The 19,101-nt window shown below is 36.0% G+C and overlaps 1 protein-coding gene across 1 annotated transcript in view; it reads left to right on the top strand.

Moving 5' to 3' along the window:
* nck2b (NCK adaptor protein 2b) overlaps positions 1–18,335 on the top strand; it is a 43,796-nt gene extending 25,461 nt beyond the window's left edge. Inside the window, 3 exon segments of the mRNA XM_048200525.1 lie at positions 13,337–13,762; positions 13,765–14,057; positions 17,141–18,335. Coding sequence (XP_048056482.1) covers positions 13,337–13,762; positions 13,765–14,057; positions 17,141–17,335 — 914 coding nt within the window. The 3' untranslated portion in view covers positions 17,336–18,335.
* Positions 18,336–19,101: the final 766 nt, after the last annotated feature.

Raw genomic sequence — 19,101 nt, 5'->3', positions numbered from 1 at the left:
CATCAGCACAATGCCCTGAAGGAGCCAGCGCCACCTTGTGGTCAAAATTTATAACAAAATTTACAAAAATTCTAATAACTTTTGAATAAATGATTGTAATGAAACTGGTCTCAGTTGATTCCTTGGGTCATGCCGAAAACACAGATATCAAATTTGCCATAGTCGGCTGAACTTCGTGTCTGCCATATTGTTTTTCTTTAAAAACATACTTTTTCGAACTCCTCCTAGACCGTTGCTCCGATTTTCACCAAAATTGAACCATATCATCTTCAGACCATGCCGACAAAAAGTTATGGATTTCAAGTCGATAAGTCAAACTGTTTTCGTATACCGGAGCAAAGAATTTGAGGCATGATGCAAAATGACTCTTGAAGCTGTATCTCTGCAATGCTTTGACATATTGACACCAAACTTTGCAAGTGTCATTGTCACCTCACTCTGACCATACCACATTAATTTGGTCACAGCGCCACCTATTGGTCGAAAGTGATGAACCAGTAAATCTTCATTTTTGATCATTTTTCAGCTCTTTTGCCTAAAATGATCTGAATAGGTCTTTAATTGCTCACTGTTGCAGTTAGTCTGATGCTCCCAGCCGTGTTGGTTGGCTGGCTTCTTGTGCCATTTTTGTGCTTGGCCCCGTAATTGCTGCTTGCAGCTATATTTTAAAATGTAATCATGTGATGGCAGCCATTAGTCCAGTCTTTAGTGTCACATGATCTAATATGCTGATTTGGTGAAGCATTTATTGTTAACTTATCAATGTTGAAAACAGTTGTGCCGTTTAATATTTTTATGGAAACCATGATTTTTCAGGATGCATTATTTGAAATAGATTATAAATGTCTTTACTCTTTTGAATTGAACTTTTGATCAATTTAATGCATCCTTGCCTAATAAAACTTTTTTTTTTTTCTTTTCTTTTTATATCCTACTTACCCCACATGTTTGAATGGTAGTGTATTATGGTTTCAACAAAAATATTAAGCCACAAAAACTGTTTAAAAGTTGATAAAAATAAGAAATATTTATTGAGCACCAAATCAGCATATATTAGAATATTTTCTGAAGGATCATGTGACACTGAAGACTGGAGTAATGGCTGCTGACCATTCAGATTTGAAATATATTCAAATAGAAAAGAGTTATTTTAAATTGTAATAATATTTAACAATATAACTGTTTTTACTGTATTTTAATCAAATAAATGCAGCCTTGGTGAGCAGAAGACACCTCTTTCAAAAACATTATTGATTCCTAACTTTTAGTGCGCATGGTTTTGTACGTGCATGTAGAATTCAGACAGGCAAGATATCTACACGCAGAAAGAGATGTTTGTTGAGTGCAAAATCATCACTTCAGAGACAGACAGAGCAATTAAGGACATCCTCCACTTCATTTTGCTTTCTTGCTGACATCTATTTGTAAGATGTCCACTCACTCACACACATGCTCACACACACACACACACACACACACACACCACCCTTTCCTTGTCAGGGTAAATGGGCCCCAGTTCTCTACCCTTTTGACCTTAACCTCTCTAGAACATCCTTTTCTCCCCTCCCTCACTTTCCTTACGAAGCATGTTTCATGCTATTCCTAATTACTGACACATGAATCTCTGCATGGAGTCCAAGACAGGAAATGGGAGGATGGAGGGCGAGAACCTCTGCAGTGAGTCTCTGCAGGCAGTGTCACTGTTTCTTGTACATTTAAGATCATTATTAAACAGTTGTTTCACGATGATTCATTTGGTTATTGGCAGACTTGCGCCAAACAAGAACATGAACTGTTTAAAAGTAGAGCCTGCCAGCTTAATAAAATACCACCCATGACTTCATTGCTTGTAGCTTGAATCTTTTATATGGTTTTAGAGATTGGGTTGGTAACTAACGTTGTGGATTCAAACCCCACATGATCTGAACACTGAGATTGTCACCATTGTGGCAGTGAGCCACAATGCCTTATTCCAGATAATTGAAGAGCGTTCACACTAAGAACGTTAACTATAATGATAACTATATTAGCTCTCACACCAGTATATTTATTTTATGTTGTCTGCACCAAAACTGTTTGGTTACCAACATGCTTCACATTTTATTCTGTAATTAATTGTGATTAAAAACATTGTAGTTTTTAATATTTGTATATTGTAATCATTTCACAGTTACTCTCTAAATTAATGTAGAAACAACTTAAAGACAGTATATTTTAAATATTTAACAGCATCTTTTTTTTATGAATGAGGGCCAGTATCACTGATACTAATACTACTACTGATGTCTCCTATGAAATTAATCAATTTCAACATTTATTAGGCTTAAAATATATCTACTATCTACTTTTAATTTAAGTGAACTTAACCCTTGTGCGGTCTTCGTTTGGGGGACTACACTCGTGGTCTTCGGGGTCTCTGGAGACCAAAATGTGATTTTGTAACAATATAATATAATTTTTAAAAACCAATTTAATTTTACTCTATTAATGTTTTTACTCAACATTTGTGCAGGTTTTGGAGGATTTTTGATATATTTTATATTTATATAAATAAATTAAAAAATATTTTTTTAAATAGGTTTTTATGCAAAAGCAGCTTTTTATTTAAAATTCACTTTATAAAAGGCTCAGATTTCTAACTTTCATTCATGGGGATTACATTGATAATTTGACATTGGTTTAGTGTAAGATTTTTGCCCATCTTTTGGATAATGCAGTTATAAAAGTAAAAAAACATATTTTTTACCAGTAGATGGCTGCAGAGCTCCACTATATGCTATGTGCTATTTGAATGACTGAAAGACATCTTTTCACAAGTTTTTTTTCAGTTGGATTCATATCTAAATGTTATGAAATCACAATTATAACAATAACAATTACTTTTTGTCAAAGTTTAGCATTTTTTGTACTGAAAAAAATCTGTTTTTCAATAATGTCATCAATAATGTAATCTCCAGAGACCCTGCTTAGAAACTGGACAAAATCCATTCTCAAAATCAGAAACAACGCACAACACACATAGACAGAAATGAAGTGGCACACTTCCAAAAATGCAAAAAACATCCTCAATACAAAATGGACATGCTCACACACACACACACACACACACACACACAAAAATAAAAATTATTTTTTTATTATTTTTATTATGAAATTATTATTGAAAAACTGATTTTACCCTGTACAAAAAATGCTAAACTTTGACAAAGTAATTTTTATTGTTATAATTGTGATTTCATAACATTTAGATATGAATCCAACTGAAAAAAACTTGTGAAAAGATGTCTTTTTAGTTATTCAAATAACACAGCAAATAGTGGAGCTCTGCAGCCATCTACTGGTAAAAGTGATAGTTTTTTTACTTTTAAAACTGCATTTTTCAAAAGATGGGCAAAAGTCTTACTCTAAACCATGTCAAATTATCCATGTTATCCACATGAATGAAAGTTAGAAATCTGGGCCTTTTATAAAGTGAAATTTACATAAAAAGCTGTTTAATGCATTAAAAAATATTTTTTAATTTATTTATATAAATTTAAAATATATTACGAATCCTTCAAAAACTGCACAAATGTTGAGAAAAAACATTAATAAACAGAGTAAAATTACATTGGTTTTTAAAAAATATATTATATTGTTACAAAATTACATTTTGTTGCCTGGGGTCTCCAGAGACCCCGAAGACCCCGAACGTAACTATTTTTTTTTTTTTTTACAATAACATAAAAACAAGATATCACTTTAATTTTTTTTTTTTATTATTATTTGTAGATCTTAAAAGTGTTAACCACCGTACAAAGTCTCATGCAATTTGGACAAAGAGAACATTTGCGGGTCAAAAAAACCCTGAAGACCGCACAAGGGTTAAAACAATCTTCACATAAACTCATTATAATAAATCAAACACTTTACAGTCTTCACTGCATAAATTCTAAATGAAACATAGATTAATCCTTATTAAATCTACAATTTTCTCTGTTATCTTTGTTGTTTGATGAACATTAATGACAGACATCACAGCAACTGCTTTATTAGGCTGCTGTCACTTTAAGAGCTGCCGCTGCCGAACATGACGTGGATCTGATGCTCATCTCATTTCCTCACAACTCTTTGTTCATTTAAGACATTATTGAACTCATTTAAGACTGCTCTTATGAGGATACTCCACAAAACTGGCATTTTGTCATAATTCTGTGTGTGATTGTTTGTTCAAGTGCGAAAGAGAACTGTAGAACCACTGAGACTGAATCACTGAAGTCTCATTTCCAATGACATGATTCCTGGTCTATGCCACTTCTCAAACTGATACAGAAATTGAGGTTTCAGGCCAGAAAAAAATAGTTCAACCCTTGGCAGAGAGACAAGTCTGGCACTAGGAATACACATTTCGGTATAAAAGGTGCGTGAGACACTGAAATGAAATTCGATTTTTGTGGAATCAGTCATATTTGTGTATGAACTGTTCAGAATCAAATTTTTAAATCAGACCTGAAAAATAAATAAATAACCACACAAAGGTTTGTAATGAATGGAAGACAGAATTTTCATTTATTTTCTCACTATTCCTTTAAGTAAACTGTACTGTACACACTGCCACTTCTAACGGCTCATTTCTTTAGCACTGAAAGCGAGTCAAAAGTGTGTCATGGCCATACAGACAGCCTCAGCGCTTGTCCTCGGGTGTCATTTTTTTAAAAGCACATCCTCTTCCCCAGTCTATTGGCCTATCGATCCTCAGTGGACAGAGTGAGGACAGCTCTCTCACAGGCTCTTTGTTCTCTCAGTGTGCTTTGATAAATGTGCTCATCCGCTGTCTATGAGGAGAGAACAGTGTATTTATGGGCTACATAAATGAGGTGTGTGTGCACGCTTTTCTATATTGCTCACTCTATCACACACAAACACACGCATGTGCTGGTGTATTGGTGTTTTTCACCTGCTGGCCTCATAATCTCATCCGTGTCTGAGGTCATTCAGTCAATGCAGCTCCGGCTTTCATCCCTGCACCCGATTTGCAGTTATCAAGGTTACCTCCCCTCTCTGCTCATCCATTGTGACAAGGTTACCCTTTCTCTGGCAGCCTTCATCTGTCTATCCCAGGTCTTTTTTCTTCATATCTGTGTATAAAGATTTTCTCTCATTGAGAGAATCTGTGAGCTGAGACTTGGAAAGAAATGGAAAATCAAAAGGATAGTGAAAATTATGTCATGCTTACTCATCTCCACAAGGTTCCAAACATGTGTGACTCACTTTCTTCTGTGAAAGACAAAATGAGAAATGTTGAAGAATGTTCGTGTAGCTCTTTCCAATACTATGCCCATGAAAGGAGATGGACAGAAGTAATAAAACATCACTGCCACAATATAATAAAAGTAGTCCGTTTGACTCGTTTAACATATTCTGAAGCTGTATGATACACTCTAAAAAAAGGCTGGCTTAGAAACAACCCAAGTCAGGTTGAAAATGGAGTGATTGGGTTGTTTTAACCCAGCAGTTGGGTTAAATGTTTGCCCAAAGTGCTGAGCAGTTTTATTTAACTCAACTATAATTTAAAAATGACTATATGTCTGGCTTAAAATGAACCCAAAATAGGTTGGAAATTGAAAATCAGACACATAATTACTAGAGGAAACAATAATAATCAAAAGGTGAACATTTATTAATAAGCAATTGTTTAATTATTATTCATTAAACTTATTAATACATGTTAATTCCCCACATATTTTGGGTTCATTTTAAGCAAGAAATACAGTTATTTTTAAACAATAGTTGAGTTAAATAAAACTACCCAGCAGGTTGGGCAAACATTTAACCCAACCACTGGGTTAAAACAACCCAATCGCTGGGTTTGTCCATTTTCAACTCAACTTGGGTTGTTTTATCCCAGCATTTTTTAGGATGTAGCGTTATGTGAAGAACAGACAGAAATTGTTTGTGAAGTCGTTCACTGAAAATCATTATTCATAAATAGTAAAAAATTGGGTAACACTTTACTTGAAGGGGTGTGCATAAGACTGACATGACACCTTCATAATCTTGACATGACATGTGTCATGAATATGAAGGAGGTTTTATGCATGTTTATGACAACTGTCATTAAGTGTCATTCGCTCAATTATGTCATTTTTAATGCAAAGATGACACTGTTTGAGATGTCCGAGTTATGACAACTTGACATAAACCAATACATCATAACCTGTCAGTGTCTTTGTCATGACAACTTGACATTAGCAAAACATCATAACCTGTCATAAACATGACATAGCAGATTAATTATCAAACTTAAAAAACTACATAGCTTTATGGGTTAACATTACATTACATTATTTTGGTAACACTTCAGTATAGGGAACACATATATAAACGATTAACTATGACTTTTCCCTCAATAAACTCTTAATTTACTGCTTATTATAGTTAATTGTTAGGTTTAGGTATTGGGTAGGATTAAGAATGTAGAATAAGATCATGCAGAATAAGGCATTAATATGTGCTTTATAAGTACTAATAAACAGCCAATATTTTAGCCATATGAATGCTAATAGTAATAAGCAACTAGTTAAAAGACCCTAAAATAAAGTGTTACCATTATTTTATAACAGTGTCATCTTTTTTACGAAATTTGAAATTGTCTATTATCTGACCTTCTGTTGGAGGAAACTTAAAAAAACAAAAAACAAAAAACAAAAAAACATGAAATGAAAAATAGTCATGACGCTGTTATAAAATTATTTGTCAGAGTATTGTCACTTAATGACATTTTAATGACAAGTTCAATTTGTACCACTGTACTTGAGCTCAAGATACATATTTATGACACTGTTATAATGGCCTCATGACAGCCAATGTCAAAACCAACCACATGACAGTTTAATGTAATGTTAACCCATAAAGCTAAATGATGTCAAGTTGTCATGACAAAGACACTGACAGGTTATGATGTATTGGTTTATGTCAAGTTGTCATAACTCGGACATCTCAAACAATGTCATCTTTGCATTAAAAATGACATAATTGAGCGAATGACACTTAATGACAGTTGTCATAAACATTCATAAAACCTCCTTCATATTCATGACACATGTCATGTCATGATTATGAAGGTGTCATGTCAGTCTTATGCACACCCCTTCAAGTAAAGTGTTACCAAAAATGGTGTACATTCAAATATGATGTCAAGATGTGTTGTGGCTGGTTTGACCTCAGTGGTGTTTGGTCACAAGACACTCAATAACCAGATAACGTCATTGACATCAAACTGGTCTGACATATTGATGTCATATTTAAATGTTCGTTTAGATCAAACTTTCAATGGTGCCTCAACTTAAAATTATTAAAAATAAGACAAAATTAAAACAACTAAAAATCAAGATTTTACCTCTCAAGAAACATCACCTTTAACCTCTTGTTTTTATGCAGATTCTACGAAACTCATTCAGGTCTTTTTCTTTGGTTTTAAAGTGTTGCACAGTTGAGCTGAACACATGACGAATAGATTAATTTTAGTATGTTTGGATAAGCTCTAATGTTTCATGCTCATTCTTTATGAAATACTGTATAGTGCACGTTGTGATAAATAACATCACAGTTAAAAGTATTGTGCAAACAGCCTTCAATAAAGGTTGATTTTCCCAACCATGTTCTCCTCCGTTTCAAGAGAGGTTTGTGCTCATCTTCACCCCTGTTTGAACATGCGTGATTGGTGGCTTGCTTCTCTTCCACTACACACACCTCTGGGGCATGACACATTAACACTTGGCGCCAGGTTTGTAGAAAAATATAGAATAATTCATCAGCCATGCCGATCAAAACCATTGCATCTTGTGTGATGAGTGTTAAATGTTTCTGGTGTGGCAGAATTGTGAGTAAATTCACTTGTTTGGAAAAGTCTGCCAGATGATGTGAGTTGAGAAAACAAGACTGTTATTTTGAATTTGAATGTATAGTAGCCAATGAAATCACAGAAGGGCCTATGAATGAAAGGCTTGATTGTCATTTTGCCTGTAAACAGCAGCAGAATGACTCAATCTCCCCAACCAACCCTAAACAGACAGACTAATGTTTGTTACCGTGAGTGTTGGAGAACACGCTTGACACTTGGTCTAACTGAAAAACTCAGTTTGAAGCGCCTTGCCTAATTTCCAACGTCAGTCTCGACTAAGTATTTGAGAGTTTTGTTTTGCATAAATCAGTGAGACCACAGATGTTTCACACTGACTTTAGTAGGGCTCCAGACTACGTAAATGCAAATGGTCGCATTTTGTGACTTTTTTTTTTTTTTTTTTTTGCCGTTGCGACTTTTAGAAGTAGCACTGTGCGACCGCAACATTTGCCCAACTGATAAGAGTTGCAATTTCTGTTTCATATGGAAAAACATCAAGCTCTTCTCATTCAAACTGGCCGATCTCGACGACGCAACACCGTTTCTACACTGTGCTGGGAGATCCAGTGAGGAAGGGTTTGAATTCGCTGCATTACTAATAACATCGCTGCGAGATCTAGTGAGAAGATTTCAAATTCGGTGCAGAATTCTCTGTTATAAACCATATCAGATCAAACAGCACTGATGTTGAAACCAGGAGAAATATTGTGCATGAATGAAGAAGTTTATAGAAGGCTTTTCATTCCACAAATCACCATGCATTTAATGATAACTGTAACCATGGTATTGTGGCAGAAATAGTCAAATGTTTGTACATTAATTTCATGGTTTGTACAGCCTTTTCAGAGTGAAATTCAAGCACTTTTTTCAAGGACTTTCAAGTGCTTTGCACTTTCAGTATTGACCAAATCTGATAACATGAGCACCTCGACGCATGCATGTGATGCTAACGCAGGAGCCGGCCAATAATGAGATGGTGTTCGGACATGAACACGGAAGCGCTGCACTGTGCCAACTGTGTAACAGACTGACAGGGAAGAAAAAAAAAAAAAGTTATTTTACAAAAGGTACAAAAAGTATTTGCGTCATAAAATTAAGGTTGAACCACTGTTGTCACGTTGACTTTTAACGATGTCTTTACTACATTTCTGGACCTTGAATGTGGTAATTTCGTTGCTTTTTATGGAGAAAAAAAACCTCTCAGATTTCATCAAAAACATATTAATTTGTGTTCTGAAGATGAACAAAGGTGTTACATGAGGGTGAGTACTTGATGATGGAAATTTCATTTGGGTGAACTAACCCTTTAATTTTATCTGCATCTCAACTCAAGCTCAGTGCTTTACTGTCAAATGTGCATTTCCAAGAAATAAGCATGTAATATTATTAGTTACTGAACTTGTTAATGCAAAATAATATTCATTTTATGATTTAAAAGCCCTGCCACCCCCAGTGCTGCCACATCAGGTGCTGGTGCCACCATCTGTAGAACTTAGTGGCAGCGGTGCTTCTGCTCTCAAATGTTAGTCTGGAGCCCTGCTTTATTGTGACTCTAAAATCCAGCTGTTGGAGTTGCATCCTGCTGTCCTGAGAAACTGTTTCCATGGAAAACTTTGACCTTAAACCTCTGAGCTTCTGTCTTTAGAAGATTCCCACTATTTTTTTTTTAAGTCAGCACTTTCTCATGTCACAGTATGCTAACAGAGAACATCACTGCTTCAATGAAGAATTGGGATCATCATACCTGAGGGACCAAATATTTGAGGTTTCTCTTTATAAATGTGTCCTTTGAGAGACGGCTGCTTCCTTCTGATTTTTCTTTCTTCTCTTCCTGTTTGTTATTGGTGATAAAAAGGGAAAATTATCTAATATTATCTAATGTTTAAGAGACTTACTGACCTTGGCACACAGTCATGTTGGACTTTGGGGATTCTCTACATGATATAATTTGTTTTAGTTTTTTATAGCGTATCATTGCACATTGCTTAGACCACACCACATTACCTTATTTTCCTAGAAATGATCATGAAAAAATATGCCAAACTACTGTCAACTACTGAAATGAAAATTCACACTATTTTCCAAATGCATGATGTTTATCTTATTGGGAACAATTTATCCATTCATAGGTTTTATTGAAGTATTTTTTTACCTTAATTTTTAATCAAAATGTTGTATCTTGATCTTCCTGTGAAATAGACTTCTTTTTGGTGATGTATGCAAGATTTCTCCAATCATTTAGTCTGCTTAAAGCCCTCCCTTTCTTACAAACGATTGCAATCTCACATCCAGCCGATCTACCTCAATCCAATCAACAAAGTTTGGTTACCAGGGCTGTGTTCAAAATCGCCCCCTATACCCTTAAATAGGGCATTATTTGAGGGGACAGCCATTTGTAGTGGTGTCCCAAACCATAGTGGACATCATCAAGTGCACTCACTCAATCCCATAATGCACCACAAGAACCAGTGTACAACTGATGTGCACTCAATGGCTAGAGAATACCCATAATGCACTGTGAGAGTCATGCGCCAACTCATTTTTGACTAGGTACCCCCAAAAATATCAAAATGACATACTCAAAAAATATCATTTAATGTATTTTTGAATAAATTAACAGATCCAGACACGAGTCTTGTCTCGTTGACCCATATTTGTTGTGAAGTAATTTATAATTTCCTTTCCTATAAATAGTTAAATAAGTTTTGAAGGGGAAAAAATCTGCACACACAGTTGCTTAGATTTAGCTCCAGACACATTTCCTCCTCATTTGAATGGAAACGCACCATGTATGAATCCACATCCTTGGCATCTCTGTCTCACAACACACACTTAAAAATACACATAGTCTATCATGCTGCTTTTTGCTCCTAAAAGTAGGCCACCTCCACCCTCTCCTGAACACGTGAACACCTGCACTCTCTCTCTCCCTCTTATTCTTTCATAGTATAGAGAGGAAGTTATTGTCATTTTGTATGCTCTGCAGGTGTGTATTGAGATGGAGGGGGGAGTTTAGGGTTGGAGAGTGAGTGTGTGTTGTTTACAAAGTAAGGAAAGCAATGGTGAGATGAGTGTGAAACCGGGTGCATGGATCATCTGGTACAGGAAGGAAACTGCTGGGTACTGATGTCTGTGGTTATGTGTTACTGCGTGCACATGTAAATGTGTATTTCTTTTCCATACTCAACTGAGTCAATTTTAAGTGATGGGTCAACATCTCTCTTGTTTGGTTTGATCATTATGTGTTTATATAAGCAGGAACACTGAAGTCTGTATCACATCGCGCATTTATTTTCTGCCCATTCGCAGAATTCACAATGCCCACATAAGAGGTACAGCTCTGCGTAACAGAAGCATTGGTGCAAGTGTTTCGGACTTCTACAAAACAAATTGAAAATGAATTGCAAGGCTCTGGATCTTTAGAAAAGCATGGTTTAATTTTGCCTGGTTGTGATGGATGAGGTTTATGAATGTGAGAAAGAAAGATAAAGGACACTAAGGGGAAATGTGGTGTAGGGCTGCATGATATCATGATGTGCTCATCAGCGACGGTCACGTCGCAGGATGTGTGATGTCAAGTATATGGATCATAGTTGCACCATGGTTCGAAATGCATGTGATTCTTTTAGATCCAGACAGTTTAAATGTTCGATTTTAAACCATACAAGTGCAAGAAGACACAAAAAATAGATTTTTTTTGTTTTGTTTAAGTCAGCACTTTCTCATGTCACAGTATGCTAACAGAGAACATCACTGCTTTAATGAAGAATTGGGATCATCATACCTGAGGGACCAAATATTTGAGGTTTCTCTTTATAAATGTGTCCTTTGAGAGACGGCTGCTTCCTTCTGATGTTTCTTTCTTCTCTCCTGTTTGTTATTGGTGATAAAAAGGGAAAATTATCCAATATTTAAGAGGCTTACTGACCTTGGCACACAGTCATGTTGGACTTCAGGGATTCTCTACATGATATAATTTTGTTTTAGTTTTTTTATAGTGTATTATTGCACATTGCTTAGACCACACCACATGACCTTTTTTTTTTTTTTTTTCCTAAGAATTGATCATGAAAAAATATGCCAAACTACTGTCATGAAATGAAAATTCACACTATTTTCCAAATGCATGATGTTTATCTTATTGGGAACAATTTATCCATTCATAGGTTTTATTGAAGTATTTTTTTACCTTAATTTTTAATCAAAATGTTGTATCTTGATCTCCCTGTGAAACAACAGACTTCTTTTTGGTGATGTATGCAAGATTTCTCCAATCATTTAGTCTGCTTTTCTCACAAACGATTGCAATCTCACATTCAGCCGATCTACCTCAATCCAATCAACAACTGATTAAAGTTTGGTTACCAGGGCTGTGTTCAAAATCGCCCCCTATAGGGCATTATTTGAGGGGACGGCCATTTGTAGTGGTGTCCGAAACCATAGTGGACGTCATCAAGTGCTCTCACTCAATCCCATAATGCACCACAATAACCAGTGTACAACTGATGTGCACTCAATGGCTAGAGAATACCCATAATGCACTGTGAGAGTCACACGCCAAACTCATTTTTGACTAGGTACCCCCCAAAAATATCAAAATGACATACTCAAAACATACATTTAAGAAGACACAAGAAGATTTTTTCAAGAAGACACAAAAAAGAGAACTCAATTCTGAACACACAAACACCAAATTCCATTCTCTTACAAATATAATTGTGCTTGAATGGACAAATACACACAAAATTGTCAAAATGCCCGTCTCAGGGAGTATCCTCGTAAACACAGTTGCTTATGGCTTATGTGAACATAAACAACTGAGAAGGAAAATGGATCAGTATTTTTGATCCATGCACTCTGCCTTAAAGTGACAGCAGCCTAATATTCCTGTCATTAATGTTAATCAAACAAAATACAAAGAAAAAATCACTTTTGCAGTTTAACAAAGATTAATTATATTGCATTTATGCAGTGCTATTTTACATTTGATTATTCAGTTTCTATACCTGACTACTGTTAGACTTACCTGAAAAACATAAAGCACTGTTTATTTTGTTTGTGTCTTTGTATTTAATTATGCTTGTAAATTGTTTATTATTGGCTCTGCTGATGCAAAATCACCCCAGTTATTCTAGAATGATTCATTCTTTCCAAATAGAGCTATTTAAGTCATCTGGTTAAATTGTTTTCAAATCGCAATACATAAATAAAATATTGCAATGCCAGTTTTTTTTTTTTTTTTTAAATACTGTGCAGCACCAATGTGGTGGGCTGCAGTAATTATATCACATGACACGTATTCTTTCAGCAGGAAATGATTGGTATTGAATATGAATTTACAGTGTTAATCAATATCCCTGCTCTTTCTCTTCTATGTCTAATTAGCAGAGCTCAGAGGCTAGAGTTCAACATAATTACTGTGTCTGATGTCTAATAGCTCTTTCTCTTTCTCAGGCCTGGGTAAAACGAAACGCAAAACGAGCACACGGGAAGCCTCTCCAACTCCCAGCACGGATGAGTACTCGTCTAATGGAGGCGGGGCCGAACGAATATATGACCTGAACACTCCAGCCGTGGTGAAGTTTGCCTACAATGCGGAACGGGAGGATGAGCTCAGCCTGGTGAAGGGGGTGCGGCTGATGGTGATGGAGAAATGCAGTGACGGCTGGTGGAGGGGCAGCTATAACGGTCAGGTGGGCTGGTTCCCCTCCAACTACGTCCAGGAGGAGGAGATGGAGGACACGTCGGCCGACTTTCCCGCTGTCTTCTCCTCACAGCCGGGCCTCAGTAACGGTCAGGGCCCCAGAGTCCTTCACACTGTTCAGACGCTCTACCCCTTCAGTTCCGTCACGGAGGAGGAGCTGAACTTTGAGAAGGGCGAACGATGGAGGTGCTGGAGAAGCCAGAGAATGACCCTGAATGGTGGAGGTGTAAGAACTGCCGCGGGCAGGTGGGTCTAGTGCCAAAGAACTATGTGGTTATGCTCAACGATGGACCATTATCGACAGCCTCAGGCTCCCATTCCCAGCAGAACAGCCACACGGGGCCCTCCCACACGGGGAAGTTCGCCGGAAAGGGCTGGTACTATGGCAACGTGACACGGCACCAGGCTGAGTGTGCGCTGAACGAGAGGGGGGTGGAGGGAGACTTCCTGGTGCGAGACAGCGAGTCCTCTGTGAGTTGAGTCTTTATCTGAATCTAATCAAAATGCAGTTACCAGATAACTGCTTTCAATAGCTGTGAATGGTCACTTGAGTGCTGTGCAGTTATTTGTGTCCATGGTGTCATTTGTAGAGCCCGACCGATATGGGTTTTTTGGGGGGCGATACCAATATTAGGGAGTAAAAAAAGCCTGATATCAATAAATCGGATAATATTCTTTATGTGCATATTATAGGGTTGCAACAGTTGATATTACTCACAGTTCTGTATTTATCACGGTTTTAGGGTCACTGTTTCAGTACAGTTCGGTATGTGCTATGAAAATAAGAACAACTACAAGCAAAAGCAGGTATTTCAAGTATCTAAAAGTAGTTTTCAGGTACAGAAAATGAATAAAATGGTCCCACTTTATATTAAGTGGTCTTAACTACTATGTACTTGCATTAAAAAATAAGTACAATGTACTTATTGGGTTCATATTGAATTGCAAAACACATTTGCTGCTATTGAGGAGGGATACGGGTAAGGTTAGGGCAAGCTTTGGTGGTATGGGTAGGTTTAAGGGTGGGTTAAGGGATGGGTCAACAGTGTAATTATAAATGTAATTACAGAAATGAATTACAGATGTAATTACATGCAGGTGTTTTTAAAATATAAGTACAATGTAAAAACATGTATGTACACAATACGTGCATTGTATCAAATGATTAATTTAAATGTAAGTACATAGTAGTTAAGGCCACTTAATATAAAGTGGGTCCGTTACAAAAGCTATTCAGTCAAGAGCAGTGAGAGATTTCTTTGTCATTTGTTGTTTGATTACCATTAAAAACACAGACAGCAGGAATTTTAGGCTTCTTTCGCTTTAATGCATGATCCAGTACATATACTGTTACTCATGCTTAGTATTTCTCGACTGTTATACGTTCACTTAAGATATAACCGACTATGTTTGCTAGGATACTCGCCAAAATGGACATGTTGACAATTTTTGTGTGAATTTGTCCGTTCAAGCGCAAGACTTGAAGGAGAACTCAGTATTTGTCTGAGATAAGCATATAATGTCCTTTTACAAAGTCTTGATTTTGTTTTTTGATTCTACTATAATTAGGGCTGGGACAATAAACTGATGCATCACAATTCGTGGATCAATTCTCAGATTTTCCGAATGCATTGCGATTCTCTCTGGCATGATTCTGAGCTTAGTTTTTAACAGCAGATGGCGCTCTATTCTAGTTTTTAACCGCACACTCAAATGCTCATGAATAAGAGCGTTGAAGAGCAAGAGTCTGAGAATGTACTTGCACCTCAGAATGCTTTAATGACGTGAGATTAATGTAAAGAGTGCACCGCAAACACCCTTGTAATTCACTTCAACCTTTTCTAAATTTATGAATGATTATTTTAGGTTTAAGTGTTGTGTGTAAAGAATTGGACACAAGCGTAGTACGGCTGTTTCTAAAGCACGCAGTGCCATCTGTTGTTAAAAACTAAGCTCAGAATCGATTCGAGAGAAAATCGAGATGCATTCGGAAAATCTCCAGAATCGATCCAGAATTTTTTATCAATTCGCGATGCATCAAATTATTGTCCAACACGTAACTAGAATAGGTTTTCAAGCTTGAATGTTCAAAAAACACCTTATTTATCACGTTTTACATTGTTGCATATTTTACCTCTCATCCCAGTCTGTCAGTAACACGGTTTTTAGTTCCAGTCTCTTTAAAGCCCTCCTTCTGAAAAGCACAACATGCTCTGATTGGTCAACTGGATCAGTGTGCTGTGATTAGTTCAGAAACAGTCTGCACTAATAGAGAGAATAACTCCCTTTAGAGTGACTTTGTGCTTTGTAACTGCAGACATTTTTCATGCTCAAACAGCAACATTACACACTGAAAGTTAAAAATGTAAAAAAAAAAAAAAAAATAGATCCTCTTTAAGTTGAAGATCACTAACTCGAAAATTACTAACTCGAAATAAAATAAATCAAAGTTAAATCCTAACTAAAAATTAATTACATTTGTTTAGCAAGCTTCATGGTACAGGTTAATTTGGTGTTAATGTGTCAGTAATGCAAAAAATGACTTGTCTGTCCTGTGGATTCATCCGAAAACACTCAAGATGGCAGCTGCTTCAGCAGTAACATGTAATTAAGTAGTTAAAATGTCAGTTTAATCTAAAATTATATACAGTTTAATGTAGCTAGATTTGGATGTTCTATATATTGTCTAAAATAATCTTTTATTTATATACTATATATATATATATATATATATATATATATATATATATATATATTTTTTTATTTTTTTTTTTTTTTTTTTTTTTTTCTTCATTTATTTATTTATTTGAAGCACTTGTATAATGCATGTTATTGTATTGTGGTTTTGCCTTTTGATTACTCAAATTACCTAGATTAATTTTGGCGTTAATGGACATGAACAGCTCAGAGTAGAACACTTGGGTTGTCATTTAGTAATTACGGTAATTACAACATGTAGTAAAGCACCATGTGTGTCAAGGTCAAAAAGTCTTTTAGAATATGAGATAATTAGAATTTATAACAAGTCGAGGTTAGTTCAGGTCGTAAAATGTCATGTGGTGGGAATCCCTAAACTTAAATTAATTGATGTTTGCAAAAAGTACATTTTACTTCTGCAAATTAAAATCAATGATTGTAGTGTGTGCATGTATTCAATGCGTAAAGAAAATGTTACTTTTTACATGACATTTCAGAGCTATTAAATTGAAGTGGTGGTACTTAAAAGTGGTATAAACGTTTTTTTGAAAAGCAGCATGATTGCAAAGAGCACATTTTTAAAAGCTTGACATTTCTTTATCGTGCGCACACATGCTTGTCCATCTAGAGCAGTTGTTTTCAAACTGTTACAGCATATTTGGGATGTTTCTTTTATTGCGCATACCCAGCTCAGGTCATGAAGTACTGTACCAATCAGCTGATGAGTTAATTCAGCTGTGTTAAATAAAGGAGACATCAAAAATGTGCCGTGAATGTGAGACGAAAGAAATCTAGGGCTTATGGCGCCATCTGTAGGCTGAAGTTCACTAATGAATATTCTGTTTCTTTCTCTCTAGCCAAGTGATTTCTCAGTGTCTCTGAAAGCAGTGGGGAAGAACAAACACTTCAAGGTGCAGTTGTCGAATGGAGTTTACTGTATCGGTCAACGCCGCTTCAATTCTATGGATGAACTCTTAGAGCACTACAAGAAAGCTCCCATTTTCACTAGCGAACATGGAGAAAAGCTTTACCTGATCAAACCCCTCCAGTGACCTTCCACACACAAATGAGCCTTACAACCAGACCAGATCTGACCTCACACTGAGCCAAGTGATCTGCAGCTCCTACTTAATGCTCATTTCTCACCAGCAAACAGGGGACTTGCCAAATACTGACCCACAGGAGAATCACAGGACTTAACTTGACTGTTGATTTAGAGAAATTATGCGACGTGTCCTTTTTGTGGAGGAATCCTTTCTTTTCCTGTGTCTCCATGTTACTTTAGCTGATGATCTTTTCTCCTGAAATGGTTCACGAAAATGAATATCGCCTTTTCCAAGTGATAATGTAAGCACTTGCCCATTGCCTTTTGACCGACAGCTCAATTTCTGTTCACACTTAGCCAACATCGAGACACGTGAAAGCCGACAGATGTGGCCTTCATCTGATACAGCCTGAGACTATTTTGGCAGCACAATATTCAAGGTTGTTACGGGACAAGTGCAAGGATACAGACACAGAGGAATTACAGGAAACTGTATGTACATAGGAGTTGCCAAAGAGAGAGTTGGTGACAGGTACTAGTCGCCCCCTGCTGGATGGACTGAGAAATGCCAACAGGAGGGTCTTTATAAGATGAATGTTTTGTAGATGCTTAACCAAATGTGCCACCTTCACATTCAAGCACCGCTCATTTGATATATATATATATATATATAAGAGAACTATATCCACCTCATTCAGATTCACACATCTGTATCAATATTAAAGTGTTGGCATAGACCTTATTATAGCAAAACACTGTTAGTTTCATTTTCGAAAGGGCACCATTCAACAAGAATGGTTTGGTCTATTTACTAATGAGTCCGTTCATCATTTACTTTCCAAACTTTTATAAAAGTATGGTACGTCTGAATGTTACTGAGCATTGTTATTTAAACCATGTTTATTTAAGGAGAGAAGGACAATTTAGTCAGCTACACATCCATGATAGCTGTGCAAAAAGTTGAAATACTTTTGTGTAATTAAACATTTTGCAAGAGTAATGACAAAGCTGTGTGTTTTTTATGGTTTCCTGATAGCATATACTACCATTGGACAGTTTTTTTTTTTTTTTTTTTGTACTGTTTTGAGAGATCAAAACCTAAAAAGATCAAAAATACATTAAAAACAGTACAATTGCAAAATAACTGTTGTATGTATGCGAGTGTCTGTATATAGAGCAGCCTTTTTTGATCAATTTAATGCTGAATATACTTAATACGGCACAGTGTCCTGCCTACTATTTAACCCTAGTGCACTGCGCGATTTCTGGATACACCCTTGATGGAGCGCGTCAAATTGACCATAAGTGGATTCAATGCCATTCCCCAAAAATCACACTATGAAAAACAACAAAGATTCAGGTAGAAACAGTAAACTTTTAATATCAACACTAGTCAAATATTACAAAAAAAAGAAAAAAATCTGAATCATGATGATTTATGAAAATGTTTTTAACCATTTTTTTTATTTTTGTTTTGACAAAATTTGAAAATAAACAGTATTGTGACTTGTTTGCATATTCTTTTTTTTTTTTTTTTTTTTTTTTTTTACATTTATGCTCAAAACATCATAACTGAACAATTTTATTTATTAAAGTGCTTTATACAATAGAGATCGTTGTTCAATAGAGATCATTTCAAAGCAGCTTCACGGTGATAACAGGAAAATGATGCATTTCAGCTGAAGTCATTTCAGCGTTGATTCAGTTCAGTTGTAAAGATTGTCAATTAAGTTAGTTCATCTATAAAGCAGTTCTGCAGAAAACAGTGATGGC

Source organism: Megalobrama amblycephala, linkage group LG8 (genome assembly GCF_018812025.1).
Source record: "Megalobrama amblycephala isolate DHTTF-2021 linkage group LG8, ASM1881202v1, whole genome shotgun sequence".
In the NCBI taxonomy this organism is placed as follows: Eukaryota; Metazoa; Chordata; class Actinopteri; order Cypriniformes; family Xenocyprididae; genus Megalobrama; species Megalobrama amblycephala.
Note: the sequence above shows the minus strand (reverse complement) of the source record. Positions and strands in the feature narration are given on the sequence as shown.